At 43.9% G+C, this 19,098-nt stretch overlaps 1 protein-coding gene and 1 pseudogene across 2 annotated transcripts in view; both read right to left on the bottom strand.

Annotated features, from left to right (window-relative positions):
* FANCM (FA complementation group M) overlaps positions 1-19,098 on the bottom strand; it is a 71,422-nt gene that overhangs the window by 46,677 nt on the left and 5,647 nt on the right. The window contains exons 3-5 of one of the 2 annotated variants that reach the window (XM_053595339.1): positions 16,350-16,427; positions 7,364-7,522; positions 3,458-3,586 (exon numbers count right to left, since the gene is read on the bottom strand). In XM_053595339.1, the coding sequence (XP_053451314.1) occupies positions 3,458-3,586; positions 7,364-7,522; positions 16,350-16,427 (366 nt within the window). The remainder of the gene's footprint in view (positions 1-3,457; positions 3,587-7,363; positions 7,523-16,349; positions 16,428-19,098) is intronic. The other variant, XM_053595340.1, reaches the window with a different exon arrangement.
* Positions 2,137-2,867, bottom strand: LOC128587629 (twinkle mtDNA helicase-like; annotated as a pseudogene).

Raw genomic sequence — 19,098 nt, forward strand, 5'->3', positions numbered from 1 at the left:
CTAAGTAAAGTGCAGTGGCATCATACCTGACAGCAACCTCAAACACTTGGGCTCAACCGATCCTCTTGCCTCAGCCTTCTGAGTAGCTGGGACTATAGGCACTCACCATAACAGCTGGCTAGTTTGTCTCAAAAAAAAAAAAAGTCCCAAGCTATCACCCTGGGTAGAGTGCTATGGGATCATAGCTCACAGCAACCTCCAACTAGGGGTCAAGTGATCCTCTTGCCTCAGTCTTTCAATTTTTGGTAGAGACAGGGTCTCACTTTTTGTTCAGGCTGATCTCAAACACTTGAGCTCAAGCTATCCACCCACCTTGGCCTCCTGGAATGCTAGGATTATAGGCGTGAGCCACTGTACCTAACCTAGTTTTTCTATTTTTAGTAGACATGAGGTCTCACTCTTGCTCAGACTGTACTTAAACTACTGAGCTCAGGCAATCACCCACGTTGGCCTCAGAATGCTAAGATTACAGGCGTGAGCCATGGAAGAAAGCTGTGAGCTGTGAAATAATTTGTTTTCAATAAAACTGGAAAAGGCTCTACAAAAAGTCTTAACTCCAGCTGTCTGTCCGATGCAGCACACAATGTAATTAATGTCCAGGTGGCAGGCACTCTGGGCTCACAGCTTTCTTCCATGGCTAAGCAGTCGAGCTAAAGGTAGCTCCCACCTTCTGAGGACCTGAGATTATAGGGCTAAGCACCTAGGATCCAATTCTAGCAAGTGTTTCCTCATGCCCTAGAATGCGCCTCTATAATGCGTAGAACAGAAGGGCTTGGAACCCACCATGTCATCTTTTGGCTCTTAATACTGTGGCTGGAGCTTTGGCAAGAAGTCTGTTACTTCCCTCCAGATTCAGGGGGGTCTGATCTCATGGCCTTCAATTTGCCTTGCTCATGCCTATGGCAGGTCTCTGTATTTACTTCTCTCTCTGCCTGGATCCCTCTTTCTCCAGATGTTCACGTGGCTCACTCCTTCTAGTTCTTGAAGGCCCAGGTCACATGCCCTCTGCTTAGACACCTTATTAGACTACTCATCTAAACTACCCTGCAGCACTCCATCGCATTACTAAAACTATGCTGTGGCTTGAGGTATCAATGGCAGAGCCGGATGGTGCAAGGAACCGTCAACCTCCCAAAAGCATGGAGACTTCATGGCACAGCCCATGGAGAAAAAGCCAGTGGAGAGCTTAGCTGGGACTGGTAAAGTCCTGGGCAAGAAGCTGGAGTAAGGGGGCTTTGGCAAGGCATACGTAATTCTTGGCCAGTTCCCGGTGCTGAAGAAAGATGAAGACCTCTTCCAGGAATGGCTGAAGGACACACATGGCGCTGATGCTCAGTAGTCCAAGATTGCTCTGGATGCCTCTGAGAGCAGTGTGAGCCTTCGGTGATGCACTCTGGGATCCCTCAATCCTCAGCTCCAGCGTTGTCTCCAGAATTTGCAGTTCAGTGGGGACTCCTTCTTTGTCCTTTACAGCTGTTGTCGTATCCCCTCAGATGTACTCCAGGGTCTTGGGGGAGTTTCCTCCCCTCACCATTTCTACTTTTGGGAATTCTTGCTCTTGCGTGCTTCTCCCTTCTCCTTCCCCTACCACTTCCATGTTAGCACTTACCAGCTTTCCTGAGTGCATTCCTGGTCCCTTCCCTCACTCCCATATTTAACCTCCGGTCTGTTCAATATCATTTGGCTGTTTTTTGGCAAAACAGTCATTGTCCTTGTAAAGTCTTAGATCAATATAGTGGCCTTCATTAAAAAAAACAAACAAACAAAAACTATGTTGTGCTTATTCAACACTTGCTTGTCTCTTCCCCCAGAATACAGTTCATGCGGAAACAGAGACCTTATTTGTCTTTTCGTTGCTAAGTACACAGGACCTTGAACAAAGCCTGACACATAGTAGGTTCTCAAATATTTGCTATTTTCTCACTATGGAACCCTACCTAAGGTTAGGCCCCCTCAGACTAAGAAAGGCCCAGGGTTTTCAGGACCACAGGACAGAGGAGCCGTGGAAGAGGACTGAGAGAGTCTATGCCATAGCCTGTCCCCTCAGACTAAGAAGAGCCCAGAGTTCAGGACCACAGGACAGAGGAGTCCTGGCAGAATAACAAGAGAGTCTATGCCCAGCCTGTCCTATCAGGCTCATTTCAGCCACCAGATGTGGCTTGAAGGCTTGGAGGTGTCTGGCTGTTAAGAGGTCGGGGGCCAGGTCTGAGGAAGTCTCAGAGTTATGGGGTATAGCCCCCTTTTTGTCAAAAGATGGCTTTTTGGCCACTAGTCCACTGTCATCCTTGATCTTCTTGAGCCAGGATGTATTCTTTGGTGTAAGGGAGAAGGTGAGAAAGCTCTTATTGAACTCAAGTGGGAAGATACCTACATCTCCATCAAAACAGTTCTTAGACACCTACAGGTAACGTTTCCCTGGGCCGGTCACCACCTTCTTATACTGCAGGATCAGAATGCTTTCTGCTTCCTGGCTCGCTCCGGCTGAGCCCAGGTGGATGCTGTCTGCAGTTCCTTGTCATCATCCTCTTTCCGAGGGTGAAGGACGGGTGTCACGGGGCAGCAACTGTCCGTTGCAAACTTCTGAAAGGCCCCAACAATGATTGCAAAGTAGCTTAAATCCTGTCTGTGGATAGCTTCTCGTGACCCATCATCAACCGCAGGTTGTCAACGACCAAGTGACAAATGTCATAAACGCAGACTGCAGGTGGCATGGTGCCTATTATACTTTGGATACTTTGCTGCCCATGGCAAGTCATGAAATAGAGGGGCAGGTCTTCAAACCGGTCATCATTTGCATCCAGTTGCTCTTCCAGCCGCCCCATAGCAAACTGTGTCAGCAGGACCTGGCGTAGTCTCACACTGCTCATTTGTTGCAGTTGTCATTGTTGTTTAGCTGGCTCCGGGCTGGGTTCAAACCAGCCAGCCTCGGTGTATGTGGCTGGGGCTGTAACCACTGTGCCACGGGCTCCAAGCCACATTTCTGAATTTTTAATGAGCTAATGTTTTATATATATATATGTGTGTGTGTGTGTGTATATATATGCCCCCCCAAAAATCATTATTTACATTTTATTATATCTCTGAGTAAAAATTTAATCGATCACCAAAATTTACTTAAAAATACCAACCACTAGAGTGGGCGTAAAGACTTACTACTTAGTGGCCAATCTTAGCACTCAGACAGGCCTAGGCAGAACAATCGCTTGAGCTCAGGACTTCGAGACCAATCTGAGCAAGACCAAGACCTGTCTGTACTGAAAACTGAAAAATTAGCCAGGCATCATGGCAGGCACCCATAGTCCCAGCTACTTGGGAGAATGAGACAGAAGGATCACTTGAGCCCAGGAGTCTGAGGTTGCTGTGAGCGAAACTGATGCCAGGGCACTCTACCGAGGGTGACAAAGACTCAGTCTCAATAAATAAATAAATAGAAAAAGAGAATGAGAAAAACACCTACCACAATATTTGGAGATGGGTTTTTCCTAAATTGATCTCTTGCCAGAATTATCTGGTATTTCGTTAGATTGGGAATATCCCTTCTCAAAACATTCCTCTGAACCAAAGAACTGGCAAATGCTTCCAAAACCTGCAAATATGAAAGAAATCTAGTTTAAGTTTGTCTTAAAAACCTTTTCCAAGTACAATCATTTTGTCACATATTAAAATAGGAGTTATATGCTTAATAAAGTTTGTCTCAATGAACTTTTAAGTAAACACAGCAAAGATAACAAAATGTAAAATTACTTGACATTTAGCTGGGCCTCATGGCTTAGGCCTATAATTCTAGCACTTTAGGAGGCCAAGGCAGGAGGATCCCTTGAGGCCAGGAGTTCAAGACCTGCCTGAGCACCCTAGCGAGATTCCCATCTCTACAAAAAAAAAAAAAAAAATCAACTAATCAGCCCAGTGCTCAAGTATACACAAGTAGGGCAGCGCCTGAACTGCAACCACAAAATAGCCGGGTGTTGTGGCAGGCACCTGTAGTCCCAGCTACTCGGGAGGCTGAGGCAAGAGAATCGCTTAGGCCCAGGAGTTGGAGGTTGCTGTGAGCTGTGTGATGCCACGGCACTCTACCGAGGGCCATAAAGTGAGACTCTGTCTCTACAAAAAAAAAAAAAAAGTATACACAAGTAGTTCTATCTACTTAAGAGGATGAGGCAGGAAGATCACTCAAACCTAGAAGTTTATACGCCAGTAGTCTTATCTACTTAGGAGGATGAGGCAGGAAGATCACTTAAACCTAGAAGTTTGAGATTGCAGTGAACTATGATGATGCCACCACACTATAATAGGGGCAACAGAGTAAGATTCTGTCTCAAAAAAAAAGGGAAAAAGTAGTTGATGTCTCTCCCTCTAACATCCATATGAGAGTCAACACAGAGCGGAGCCGGTAGTGCAGTGGGTAGGGCGCCAGCCACATACACCCAGGTTGGCAGGTTTGGATCCAGCCCAGGCCTGCCAGATAACGATGACAACAAGAACAACCAAAAATAATACCCGGGCATTGTGGCAGAGGCCTGCAATCCCAGCTACTGGGGAGGCTGAGGCAAGAGAATCACTTAAGCCCAAGAGTTTTAGGTTGCTGTGAGCTGTGACGCCATAGCACTCTACCATGAGGGTGACACTGTGAGACTCTTAAAAAAAAAAAAAGAGTCAACACAAGCAATTACTATAAATAGCTATAATTTAGGATCATATTTATCTGTTTATTTCCTCCCCCCTGCAACCTACACACTCTAAGTGCCATGACACTTTTGAGCTTTTGATTTCATCGCTATTATATGTCATATCCTGAGTGCCTACAGTACAGTCTGGGTCATAGGTCTTCAGTAACTATTTGTAGACTATTGTATTGAAATGTCTCAAAATATACTAAATTTCATTCATCGATTCATTCTTTCCACAAATGTTTATTAAGTATCTAGTATATATCAAGTAATTTTTTGTTTCTTTTTTTTTGTTGTTGCTGTTCTTTTTTGAGATAGAGTCTCAAGCTGTCTACCTGCATAGAGTGCCATGGCATCTTAGCTCACAGCAACCTCCAACTCGGGCCCAAGTGATCCTCTTGTCTCAGTTTTTCTTTTTTTTTTTTTTTTTTTAGTAGAGATGGGGGTCTCACTTTTGCTCAGGCTCTTCTCGAACTTGTGAGTTCAAGCAAACCACTCGCCTTGGCCTCCCAGAGTGCTAGGATTACAAGAGTGAGCCACCACGTCTGGTCTCAACTAATGTTTTAAAGGCTGGGGATAATATGGCTAAGACAAAATGGCTGTTTACATTGCAATGAAGGGTACCCAAAGAATAATGCAGACAAAGAAAGTTGGTCACTTCAATTACAGTACTTGCATTAATAATCTAAAACACAATAATGCTGTAGAGTTTTTGAAGGAAAAGGGATCACAATTAAATAATGTAGGGCCAGGCCCGGAGGCTCACACCTGTAATACTAACTACTCAGGGAAGCAGAGGCGGGTGGATAGCCTGAGCTCACAGGTCGGAAACCAGCCTGCATCAGAGTGAGACCTCATCTCTAAATATAGCTGGGCGTTGTGGCGGATGCCTGTAGTTCCAGCTATTCAAGAGGCTGAGGCAAGAGAATCTCTTGAGCCCAAGAGTTTGAGGTTGTTGTGAGCTATGACGCCACAGCACCTTACCCATGGTGACAAAGTCAGACTCTGTCTTAAAAAAGACATTGCCAATGTTAAGTGGGTAAAATAATTCCTACTTGAGAACTATTGCTACGTAAGGGATCAGAGGGGACAACATTGAAAATGCATTTCATTTCAGTGAGTACAGGCGTCAGCCCCATATACTGAGGGTGGCGGGTTCGAACATGGACCCGGCCAAACTGCAACAAAAAAATAGCTGGGTGTTGTGGCGGGTGCCTGTAGTCCCAGCTACTTGGGAGGCTGAGGCAAGAGAATCGCTTAAGCCCAAGAGTTTGAGGTTGCTGTGAGCTGTGACACCACTGCACTCTACCGGGTGACAAAGTGAGACTCTGTCTCTAAAAACAAAAAGAAAATGCATTTCATTACAAAAGAAACTTCTGGCTGAACCTGTGCATGTGCTGCAGGTGACTCACTTTGTGAAAATTTGCTGAGCTGTACATTTATGTTCTGTGAGTTTTACTATACACTATATAAAACACTGTACAGGGTGGTGCCTGTAGCTCAGCGGGTAGGGTGCAGGCCACATACACCCAGGCTAGGTTTGTAACCCAGACCAGGCCAGCTAAATAATAGTGACAAATTCAACAAAAGAAAAAAAAAAAAAAATAGCCAGGCATTGTGGCAGGCGCCTGAAGTCCCGCTACTTGGAAGGCTGAGGCAAGAGAATCGCTTAAGCCCAAGAGTTTGAGGTTATGAGCTGTGACCCCATGGCACTCTACCGAGGGTGACATAGTGAGAATCTGGCTCAGATAAATAAATAAGTAAATAAAACACTGTAGGCAGAGCCTGTGGCTCAGACGGCTAGGCACCAGACACATATAGCAAGGGTGGCAGGTTTGAACCCGACCTGGGCCTGCAATGACAACTGCAACCAAAAAATAGCTGGGGCTGTGGCAGGTACCTGTAGTCCCAGTTCTGGGAGGCTGAGACAAGAGAATCGCTTGATTGCTGTGAGCTGTAACGCCATAACACTCTACCCAGGGCAACAGCTTGAGACTCTGTCTCAAAATAAATAAATAAATACATACAAAAAACACTATATTGTGCGGTTTAGAAAGTTAAAAGGTTTACTTGAAAAAATACAAAACCATAGAAAGTGATTATTTACTTTAGAAATGGTCGTTTGAGTTTGTATTTGTCCTTTAAATAATAGTTTGCTAGTACATATAAAACATAGTGCTCATTCCAAAAATTTTCTTTTTTTTTTTTTTTTTGGCCAGGGCTGGGCTTGAACCCACAACCTCCGGCATATGGGGCTGGCGTCCTACCCTCTGAGCCATAGGCACCGCCCCAAAAATTTTAATTCAAAGAACTTTCCAACAAATTAATTATATAAAATGAGATAACTGTATACTATAGCAGCCAAATCCTATTAGCAGAAATAATGTATCAAAACCCTGAATTGTGGCTTGGCGCCTGTGGCTCAAGCGGCTAAGGCGCCAGCCACATACACCTGAACTGGTGGGTTCAAATCCAGCCTGGGCCCACCAAACAACAATGACAACTACAACCAAAAAATAGCCAGGCATTGTGGCAGGTGCCTGTAGTGCCAGCTATTTGGAGGCGGAGGCAGGAGAATCACTTGAGCCCAGGATTTGGAGGTTGCTGTGAGCTGTGATGCCACAGCACTCTACCCAGAGCAACAGCTTGAAGCTCTGTCTCCAAAAAAAACACTCTGAATCGTAATAAAAATTTACCTGGACATATGTTTTTTGGATGGCTGCAAGTTCTTCACCAAGAGGAACAACAAGCTTTTCAACTCGTCTTTCATGAGAGTATGGCAAAATATCTGGAGAATCCTCAGACCGAAGCTCTATTTGCCCAATTAGTAGGTTAGTAATAACCTGTTGCACAGCCTATACAAAATCAATTAAATATGATTATAAATTATATTAAATGCTAAACTTTTTTTACTTTAATTCACTAGTAGAAATAAAATAACAGTAAAGATATTCAAACATTAAATATGGAAAAAAAAAGACAAACCCCTAAAGAAAGTATATCAGAAGTAGCACGGTATGAAGAAAATGTTTTTGAAACATCGTTTCTTCACACAGCCCCTCAAGGGAAGCATGTAAGAGATAAGAAAATTATGGGTGGCACTATGGCTCAATGAGTAGGGCATTGGCCCCATATAGCGAGGGTGGCAGGTTGGAACCTGGCCCCGGGCATTGTGGCAGCTACTCGAAAGGCTGAGGCAAGAGAATCGCCTAAGCCCAGGAGTTGGAGGTTGCTGTAAGCTGTGAGGCCACGGCACTCTACTGAGGCAATGAAGTGAGACTCTGTCTCTAAAAAAAAACAAAAAAAAAAATTAATAAATGTCTAACAAGGTCTGAAAATGTATCTTGATACTTTCCAAATGGAATCTTTATAAAGATTCAGACAAAGTAAGTTTTAGATTAGCAAACTGAACCCCCAAACCATTATGTAACAGTCCACTGCAGAGTCAAGAGCTAGAATCTAGGTTTCTTGATTCCTAGCAAATACTTTTTCCCACTGATTTTTTTTTTTTTGTAGAGACAGAGTCTCACTTTACCGTCTTCAGTAGAGTGCCATGATGTCACAGCACTCACAGCAACCTCTAGCTCTTGGGCTTCAGCGATTCTCCTGCCTCACCCTCCCGAGCAGCTGGGACTACAGGCGCCCACCACAACGCCCGGCTATTTTTTGGTTGCAGTTTGGCCGGGTCTGGGTTTGAACCCGCCACCCTCGGTATATGGGGCCTGCGCCCTACTCACTGAGCCACAGGCGCCACCCTCCCACTGATTTTTTGTGTAAAAACAGAGAAGTCCTAGGTGGAACACATTCCTCTTAGTAAAGCATCACAAGAGACAAGCAAGAATCCAATGTACTCTATTCTAGCATGAAGGGAGCAGATAAGCTAATGGGGGGTGGGTAGGGGAATGAGCCAGTGGGGAAGGGGGAGATGGGGGTCACAGTGTATAGCACACCTCATGTGGGCAGGACACAATTATAAGAGGGACTTTACCTAACAAATGCAATCTGTGTAACCTAATTCTTCCTACCCTCAATGAATCCCAAATAATAAAAATAAATAAATTAGGCCAGGCGTGGTGGCTCACGCCTGTAGTCCCAGCGCTGTGGGAGGCCGAGGTGGGTGGATTTCCTGAGCTCAGAGGTTCAAGACCAGTATGAGCAGGAGTGAGCCAGAGTGAAACCCCGTCTCTACAAAAAAAAAAAAAGCTGAGCATTGTGGGGGGCGCCTGTAATCCCAGCTACTTGGGAGGCAAAGGGCAAGAGAATCGCTAAAGGAAGAACAGGAAAAAAAGAAAATTAAAAAGACAAAACAAAAAAACTTCAAACTAAGAAGAGTGAAAGCCAGCTGAAATTGAAAGCAAAAATAAAAAACAAAAAATTATAAAAAAATAAATTAATTAATTAAAAATAAAAAAAGGCCAGGTTTGGTGGCTCACACCTATAATCCTCTGGGAGGCTCAGGTGGGTGGATGGCTTGAGCTCACAATTTCAAAACCAGCCTGAGTAAAAGCAAGAGCCTATCTCTACTAAAAATAGAAAAACTGAAGCAAGAGGATCACTTGTGCCCAAGAGTTTGAGGTTGCTGTGAGCTATGACACCACAACACTCTACTGAGGGTGACAAAGTAAGACTTTGTCTCTCACACACACACACAAAAAAGAGAAGTTCTGTTATTACTAAGGACACAAACGTCTGGCTCAGCGCCCATAGCACAGTGGTTATGGCACCAGCCACATGCACTGAGGCTGGCAGGTTCGAATGCAGCCTAGACCAGTTAAACAACAATGACAACTGCAACAAAAAATAGCTAGGCATTGTGGCGGGCGCCCATAGTCCCAGCTACTTGGAAGGCTAAAGCAAGAGAATCGCTTCAGCCCAGGAATTTGAGATTGCTGTGAGCTGTGAAGCTAAGGCACTCTAACAAGGGTGATACAGTGAGACCCTGTTTCAAAAAAGAAAAAGCTTTAAAGACTTCATCGTGAAACTAGGTAACTGGAGCAAAAATGTATAATCTGTTGGTGTAAACAACTACTATATCAGAAGACTATAAGACTGATAGTGTGATTAACGATTAAAAAGAGAGCAAAAAAGGAGACGCCAAAGATTATCTAAAAATTAACAGCTTTTCTTCTTTTTTTTTTTTTTTTGAGACAGAGTCTTACTTTGTCACCCTTGGTAGAGTGCCGTGACGTCACAGCTCACAGCAACCTCCAGCTCTTGGGCTTAGATGATTCTCTAGCCTCAGCCTCCTGAGTAGCTGGGACTATAAGTGCCTGCCACAAAGTCCGGCTATTTTTTAGTCACAGTTTGGTCAGGGCTGGGTTCAAACCCGCCATCCTCAGTATATGCCAATACCCTACTCACTGAGCTACAGGTACTGCCCAATTAACAGCTTTTTAAAAACTAGAAATCCGGGCGGCGCCTGTGGCTCAAGGGGTAGGGCGCCGGCTCCATATGCCTATGCTGGAGGTGGCAGGTTCAAATGCAGCCCTGGCCAAAAACTGCAAAAAAAAAAAAAAAAAAAACTACAAATCCACAGGGGCTTGTTTAAGGAACTCTTAGTCTGGTGTGGTAGCACATGCCTGTAATCCTAGCCTTCGTGCCTATAATCCTAGGGACCAAGACAGGTGAATGCCTGAGCCCAGGGGTTCAAGACCGGCCTGAGCAAGAACAAGACCCCATCTGTACTAAAAACAGAAAAAAAAAAAAAATTAGCTGAGTGTTTTGGTAGGTGCCTGTAGTCCCAGCCACTTGGGAGGCTGAAGCATGAGGACTGCTTGAGCCCAAGAGCTTGAGGTTGCTGCAAGCTGGGCTGACACCATGCTCTCTAGCCTGAGCAACAGAGTGAGACTCTGACCTCTCCCACCCCGACCCAAAAAAAAAAGAAAAAGAAAAAGAAAAAAATACTCTAGGATAAGAATCCTAAGTCACACTTGTATTCCCAACACTCGGCACAGTGCTTAATAGAGTGCACTATATTCACCAGGGGCCTATACACATGTGAAATCTAGACTATATTTATCACCATTTTACAAAATTAAGAGTTTCATATCTGTAATAGTTCATACAACAATATTTGAGTCACTCCCATATGCCAGACATTGAGTTCATGATAGAACTATGACCAAAATAGATACAATCCCTGCATTCATGTGGCTGGCATTTTAGTCGGTTGGAAAGACCATTAATAAACGAAGAAGCAGAAGAATGATGGATTATGGTAAATGTCAAGAAGAAAACAAGTTATGTTATACTTTAGAGTGGACCTTTCAGAAGGGATAACTAACTAAAAAACAATGAAGCATGTTTAAACAAGATGAGAGGGGCTGGGTGCAGTGACTCAGGCCTGTAATCCCAGCACTCTGGGAGGCCAAAGCAGGTGGATTGCCTGAGCTCATGAGTTCGAGACCAGCCAGAGCAAAAGCGAGACCCCCGTCTCTAAAAAATAGCCAGCTGTTGTGGCAGGCACCTGTAGTCCCAGCTACTGGTGAGGCTGAGGCAAGGGGATCACTTGAGCCCAAGAGTTTGAGGTTGCTGTGAACTATGAGGCCATGGCATTCTACCAAGGGCAACAAAGTGAGACTCGGTCTCCAGGAAAAAAAGGAAAGCTAGGAAATGCATAAGTGCATGTCAAAAGAGCACAGGAGCCATCTTGAAGGAGCTACCAATGGCAAAGCTAGAACCCTCTGAACAACAAAACTGATACAACAGTATTGGATTATAGCCAATAGAAAAAAGCAAGTACCGGGCGGCACCTGTGGCTCAAGGAGTAGGGCGCCGGTCCCATATGCTGGAGGTGGCGGGTTCAAACCCAGCCCCGGTCAAAAAAAAAAGAAAGAGTAAAAAAAAAAAAAAAAGAAAAAAGCAAGTACCTATTAGTCCATACAAATATAAAGAGTTGAATTAACAAATAAATGCGGGTAAAGGAAATACTTCCTTTATAACAGAAGAATTTAAGTTAAGAAATATAAAGAAGGGAACCAGAAAAACCGTATATAGCTAAGGAAATTCTTAGTAATAAAAACAAAGCTGGGGGCATCAGCATACCAGATTTTAGGCTGTACTACAAAGCCATAATGGTCAGAACGGCACGGTACTGGCACAAAAAATAGAGACACAGACATTTGGAATCGAATAGAAAACCAGGAAATGAAACTAACATCTTACTGCCACCTAATCTTCAATAAACCAAACAAGAACATACAGTAGGGGAAAGAATCCCTATTTAATAAATGGTGCTGGGAAAACTGGATATCCACATGTAGAAGTCTGAAACTGCACCTGCACCTTTCTCCACTCACAAAAATTGATTCAAGATGGATAAAAGACCTAAATTTAAGGCATGAAATGATAAAAATCCTCAAAGAAAGCATAGGGAATACACTTGAGGATATCAGCCTGGGGAAAGACTTATGAAGAAGTCTGCCATGGCAATTGTAACAACAAAAAAAAATAAACAAATGGGACTTAATTAAACTGAAAAGCTTCTGTATAGCTAAGGAGACAACAACCAAAGCAAATAGACAACCTACACAATGGGAAAGGATATTTGCATATTTTGAATCAGACAAAAGCTTGATAACTAGGATCTATAGAGAATTCGAATTAATCCACATGAAAAAAGCCAACAATCCCACATGTCAATGGGCAAGAGACATGAATAGAACCTTCTCTAAAGAAGACAAATGGCTAACGAACATAGGAAAAAATGTTCATCATCCCTATCTATTAGAGAAATGCAAATCAAAACCACCCTGAGATATCATCTAACCCCAGTGAGAATGGCTCACATCACAAACTCTCAAAACTGCAGATGCTGGTGTGGATGTGGAGGGAAAAGAACACTTTTACACTGCTGGTGGGACTGCAAACTAGTACAACCTTTTTGGAAGGAAGTATGGAGAACCCTCAAAGAGCTGGGTGCCTGACCTCCTATTAGGGAGCACTCGAACTAGACTGGGAGCAGAGAGAGGGACGGAGGGAAGGGGGTGGGGGTCTTGGTGTCTGAAACGCCTTTTGGGGACAAGACACAATTATAAGGGGGACTTTACCTAACAAATGCAATGGGAGCTAGACCTCCCATTTGATCCTACAATTCCATCACTGGGCATCTACCCAGAAGGAAAAAAATCCTTTTATCACAAGAACACTTGCACTATACTGTTTATAGCAGCTCAATTTACAATCGCCAAAATGTGGAAACAGCCTAAATGCCCACCAACCCAGGAAAGGAATAAACTGTGGTACATGTATACCATGGAATACTATTCAGCCATTAAAAAAATGGAGACTTTACATCCTTCGTATTAACCTGGATGGAAATGGAACACATTATGCTTAGTAAAGCATCACAGAATGGAGAAGCATGAATCCTATGTACTCAGTTTTGATATGAGGACAATTAATGACCTACTACACGGTGAGGGGTGGGGAAAGGGGAGAGCAGAGAAAGAGTGAGAAGGAGGGAGAGGGGTGGGGTCTCGGTGTGTGACACACCTTTTAGGGGCAAAAAACAATTATAAGAGGGACTTTACCTAACAAATGCAATCAGTGTAACCTGGTTTCTTGTACCCTAAATGAATCCCCAACGATAAAAAAAAAAAAAAGAAAAGAAAAGAAATGTAAAGAAGGCTCAGCACCAGTAGCTCAGTGGGTAGGGTATCAACCATATACACCAAAGCTTGCAATCATAGGCCCAGTCTGGGCCTGCTAAACAACAATAACAACTGCAAAAAAAAAAATAGCCAGGCATTGTGGCGGGCGCCTGTAGTCCCAGCTACTTGGGAGGCTGAGGCAAGAGATCACTTAAGCCCAAGAGTTTGAGGTGGCTGTGAGCTGTGACGCTATGGCACTCTCCTGAGGGTGACATAGTGAGACTCTGTCTAATAAAAAAAAAAAAAAGAAGAAAGAAAGAAATGTAAAGAAATGAGGGAAAGAGGAAACAATGATCATGCAAAGACCACAGAAAAAATTGTTGCAAGTAAGAACCACCAGTGGATGCAAAAGCAAGGTGTTTATGGGGCATCCCCTGTGGCTCAAGGAATAGGACACGGGCCCCATATACCGGGGGTGGCGGGTTCAAGCCCAGCCCTGGCCAAAAAATTACTTTCTCAATTAAAATGGAGAAACCAAGAAAACATCATCTTAAGCAAGTTAAGATTAAAAGCACCAAGAATAGGCTCGGCGCCAGTAGCTCAGCAGCTAGAGCACTGGCTACATACATTAGAGCTGGCAGGTTCAAATCCAGCCTGGGCCTGCCAAACAACTACAACCAAAACTGGCCGGGCGTTGTGGTGGGCACCTGTAGTCCCAGCTACTTGGGAGGTGGAGGCAAGAGAATCACTTGAGCCCAAGAGTTTGAGATTGCTGTAAGCTGTGACACCACAGCACTCTACCCAGGGCGACAGCTTGAGACTCTGTCTCAAAAAAAGAACCAGGAATAAATCAACATCATGGATTTCCGGACGGGATGCACTGACAAAGTTACAGCTTCACTTCTAGGCATTCTTCCCCCAAATGCATAACCTCACTCCATCATGACAAAAAAAAGTGTATATATATATATGTGTATATATATATATATGTGTGTATATATATATATGTGTATATATATATATAATCAGACAAAGCCAAATTGAGGGATATTCTACAAAATAACTAGCACCTACTCTGCAAAAACATCAAGGTCAAGAAAACAAGAAAAGACTGCAACGTGTCTCAGATGAGGAGCAAACCTAGGAGACATGACAACCAAATGCAATATGAGACCCCAGGTTGGATTATGAAGCAGAAAAGGACATTATGTGTGAACACTCGCATAATTCAGATAAGATCTGTGTACCAATAACTACTTTTCCAATGTTTATCTTCTGGTTTTGATGATATTATGATTACATATGTTGGCATTAGAAAAAGGCTGAATGAGAGCCACAAGAAAACTGCAATTTTTGCAAATTTTCTGTAAGTCTAAAGTAATTTCAAAACAAAACTTAAAAAGAACTGAAAATAGAAACAATTTTTAAAAACACCTTTGCCATTTAAAAAAATTCAGTACCACGGTGGCACCTGTGGCTCAGTGAGTAGGGCGCCGGCCCCATACACGGAGGGTGGCGGGTTCAAACCTCACCATGGCCAAATTGCAACAAAAAATAGCAGGACACTGTGGCAGGCGCCTATAGTCCCAGGTACTTGGGAGGCTGAGGCAAGAGAATTGCCTAAGCCCAAGAACTGGAGGTTGCTGTGAGCTGTGATGCAACAGCACTCTACAGAGGGCGACAAAGTGAAACTCTGTCTCTAAAAAAAAAAATTCATTATCTTTAACAAACAGCTTCAGGGGCAGTGCCTGTGGCTCAGTCAGTAAGGCGCCAGCCCCATATACCGAGGGTGACAGGTTCAAACCCGGCCCCGGCCAAACTGCAACCAAAGAATAGCCGGGCATTGTGGCGGGCGCCTGTAGTCCCAACTACTCGGGAGGCTGAGGCAAGAGAATCGCTTAAGCCCAGGAGTTGGAGGTTGCTGTGAGCTGTGTGAGGCCACGGCACTCTACCAAGGGCCATAAAGTGAGACTCTGTCTCTACCAAAAAAAAATAATAATAATAATAAAAAATAAAAAAAAAAAACAGCTTCAGATGATTCTTACACACATTGAAATCTGAAAACAACTAATTTAAAGATACTCTTGCAATCATAGAAGAAAAGCTAGCCAAGTTACAGGTAATCGTTATAATCCCAATGTCAGTGGATACAGCGCCAGCCACATACACCCAGGCTGGCAGGTTCAAACCTGGCCTGGCCAGCTAAAGCAACAATGACAACTGCAACAAAGAAAGTGCCTGCAGTCCCAGCTACTTGAGAGGCTGAGGCAAGAGAATCACGTAAGCCCCAGAGTCTGAGGTTGCTGTGAGCTGTGATGCTACAGCACTCTACCTAGGAGACAGCTGACACCCCTTCTCAAATATATATATATATCCTAATGTCAAACTATATACTGTCTTTCACCCTACCTACTACACTCCCACGTATAATACACATACATATTTTGGCCCAAACTTGCAAGAAAACAACTGTCAAGAAAGTGTCCAGCTCTTAACCAGAAGAGACACATCTGGGGAGGGCTAACACTCCCCTGGTAAATTAACAGATTGCACCATACGCCCACAGCCGTGTGCTCTGTAAAGGCTACCCCTTCCCTCTTACCAGGAGCCCTTCTCTCCCCACCACATCAAGGGCCAGGGTAGAGACAGCCACACACGTCAATGGTGGGACAGGAACTATGCAGGCCACTCAGCATACTGGCTCCCCGTCCCCTCGGCACGGCCAGCCCTCAGGACTGGGCCCTCAACCCACATGGCCACAACTGCCTCACCAGCATCCCCCCACCACACCCTCCCATGATTTCAGTGCTCTGAAGAGGCAGCTCCCAGCTGCTCCCACTAAATCCCAGATCCTTCTAAACTGAAAATCCCAGCCTCTGGAGGGCCCAAGCAGGAAGGCACAGCAGTTCCAAGATGCCTACTGGACTCCCCTGCTCCTGAGCCACACCACCCATGTATAATGTGCATCTATATTTTTCTGCCAAAAAGAAGTATGCATGTTATACACAACAAAATATGGAGAACTGATCTGGCCCCATATGAAAGATCTTATTTTCTTAAATGTTACTAGATAGAGAAACATTTTACTTACCTTTATATCACTACCTGGTGTAGCAGTAAGAGCCAAGATTCTAAAGTGATTTGTATATTTGACTAGTTCTCTTACAACCTTAAAAAAAGACAAAGTTCATTAATATCATCTGTCTAACAAAAAAACAACAGTTGCTCTTTACACAAGTTATTATGTATGGTCCATTGTCATTATTCCTTAATTGGCATATTGATTGGCTAGTGACTGGCACTATGATTGGTTATATTATCTGAAGATCAATTTACTTTTACATTAGATGCCTTCAGATCAATAGGTAAAAAGCACACATTAGGGCTTCTTTTCTATAAAAAGCTACAACATCAAGGTTAAATACAGAAGCAGATCAAAATCCCCAAAGGGCTACATCAAGGTCAAATGGAAGAGGAAGAGAGTCTAGTCTCTACACTGCCTGGGCCACAGTCCAGTCACAGGTACATCTGCATGCACAATGGACAGGAAGATGAACCATAAAAGATAACAAAAAACCTTCTAAATAGCAATATAAAATTACACTTGAAATTTTTTGGGAAAGATGTTATTGAATTTAGATTTTATGTGGAAGGCTTACAGTTTTTTCTTTTGTTTTGTTTTCAGACAGAGTCTCAAGCTGTCATTCTGGGTAGAGTACGGTGGCATCACAACTCACAGCAACCTCCAACTCCTGTGCTCAAGCGATTCTCCTGCCTCCACCTCCCAAGTAGCTGGAGCTATAGGAGCCTGCCATAACGCCCGGCTATTTTTTGGTTGCAGCCGTCACTGTTGTTTGGTGAGCCCGGGCTAGAGTTGAAGCCGCCAGCTCAGGTCTATGTGACTGGCACCTTAGCCGCTTGAGCCACAAGTGCCGAGCCACAGTTTTTAAATTAAGTTTATTTATAAAAAATAAGGTAATACAAGGTAATTTTAAAAATCTGTTTCCTTTAAATCCTAAAACATTTCCTCAGTGCATGAAAGCACCATCCTACTCTAGTTTGAACTCAACACCCACATCTAGTATGATTAATATCAGATGATCTGCCAAATAACCATATGCCCCTTGGAGTAAAACCCCAATACAAAGGAAAAAGAACTCCCAAGTAAATTGATTTGCAGGGAACAGCTCTCAGTATTCCATTGTTCCTGCATTAGAACTAAACAATAGGGTGGCGCCTGTGGCTCAGTCGGTAAGGCGCCGGCCCCATATACCGAGGGTGGCAGGTTCAAACACGCCCCGGCCAAATTGCAACCAAAAAATAGCCGGGCGTTGTGGCGGGCGCCTGTAGTCCCAGCTACTCGGGAGGCTGAGGCAGGAGAATCGCTTAAGCCCAGGAGTTGGGAGGTTGCTGTGAGCTGTGTGAGGCCACGGCACTCTACCAAGGGCCATAAAGTAAGACCCTGTCTCTACAAAAAAAAAAAAAAAAAGAACTAAACAATAAAACCAGATTATCCAAAAATCAACTAATTGCAACCCAAGTCAAATATAAACTTCACCCAGGTGCTATGTGGCTCATGGCTATAATCCTGACATTTTGGGAGGCCAAGGCAGAGGATCACTTGAGGCCAGGAGTTCAAGACAAGCATGAGCAAGAGTGAGAATCTGTCTCCACAAAAAAAAAATAGAAATTAACCGGGGGTGGTGGCACCGACCTATAGTCCCCCGCTATTACAGAGGCTAAGACAGGAGAATCATTTGAGCCCAGGTGTTTGATGTTGCAGTGAGCTATGAGGAGGCCACTGCACACTAGCCCAAGTGATACAGGGAGACCCTGTCTCAAAAATAATGAATAAATAAAAATAAAAATAAATTCAAAAGGACTAATACTGAATCTTGACTGAGCCTCAAAAAATATTTATGAATGAGACTCTGAAACATGAGACTGCATATGAAGACATAATGTTAAGGCAGCAATTCAATAATCATCCAACACCTGTAATCTTAGCACTCTGGGAGGCCAAGGTAGGAAGATTCCTTCAGCTTAGGAGTTCAAGACCAGCCAGAGCAAGAGTAAGACCCCATCTCTACTAAAAACAGAAAACTTAGCTGGACATTGTTGTGGGGTCCTATAGTCCCAGCTACCTGGGAGGCTGAGGCAGGAGGATCACTTGAACTCAGAAATTTGAGGTTACTATAAGTTAGACTGATGCCTCAGCACTCTGGCCTGGGCAACAAAGTAAGACTCTGTCTCAAAAAAAAAAAAATAATAATAATGTTTTTTTTTTCACAGATCTAGAAAAATAATTTTTTCTTTTTGAGAGAGTTTCAAGCTGTCACGGTGGGTATAGTGTCATGGCGTCATAGCTCACAGCAACCTCCAACTCGGACTCAAGCAATCCTCTTGCCTCAGTTTTTCCATTTTTACTAGAGACAGGGTCTTGCTTTTGCTCAGGCAGGTCTCCAACTCCTAAGCTCCAGCAATCCACCCACCTTGGCCTCCGAGAGTGCTAGAACTACAAGCGTGAGCTACTGTGCCCAGCCTAAAAAAATAATTCTGTACTTTGCATGGAACCAGAAAAGATCCTATATAGCCAAAGCAACCTCAAGCAGTAAGAAGAAATTGGGGGCTGGGTACAGTGGCTCATGCCTATAATTGTAATCCTAGCACCTGGGAGGCCAAAGCACATGGACTGCTTGAGCTCAGGAGTTCAAGACCAGCCTGAGCAAGAGCAAAACCCTGTCTCTACTAAAAATAGAAAAACTGAGGCAGGAGAATCACTTGAGCCCAGGAGTTTGAGGTTGCTGTGAGCTATGATGACACCGCAGCACTCTACCCAC

Source organism: Nycticebus coucang, chromosome 6, assembly GCF_027406575.1.
Source record: "Nycticebus coucang isolate mNycCou1 chromosome 6, mNycCou1.pri, whole genome shotgun sequence".
Taxonomy (NCBI): Eukaryota; Metazoa; Chordata; class Mammalia; order Primates; family Lorisidae; genus Nycticebus; species Nycticebus coucang.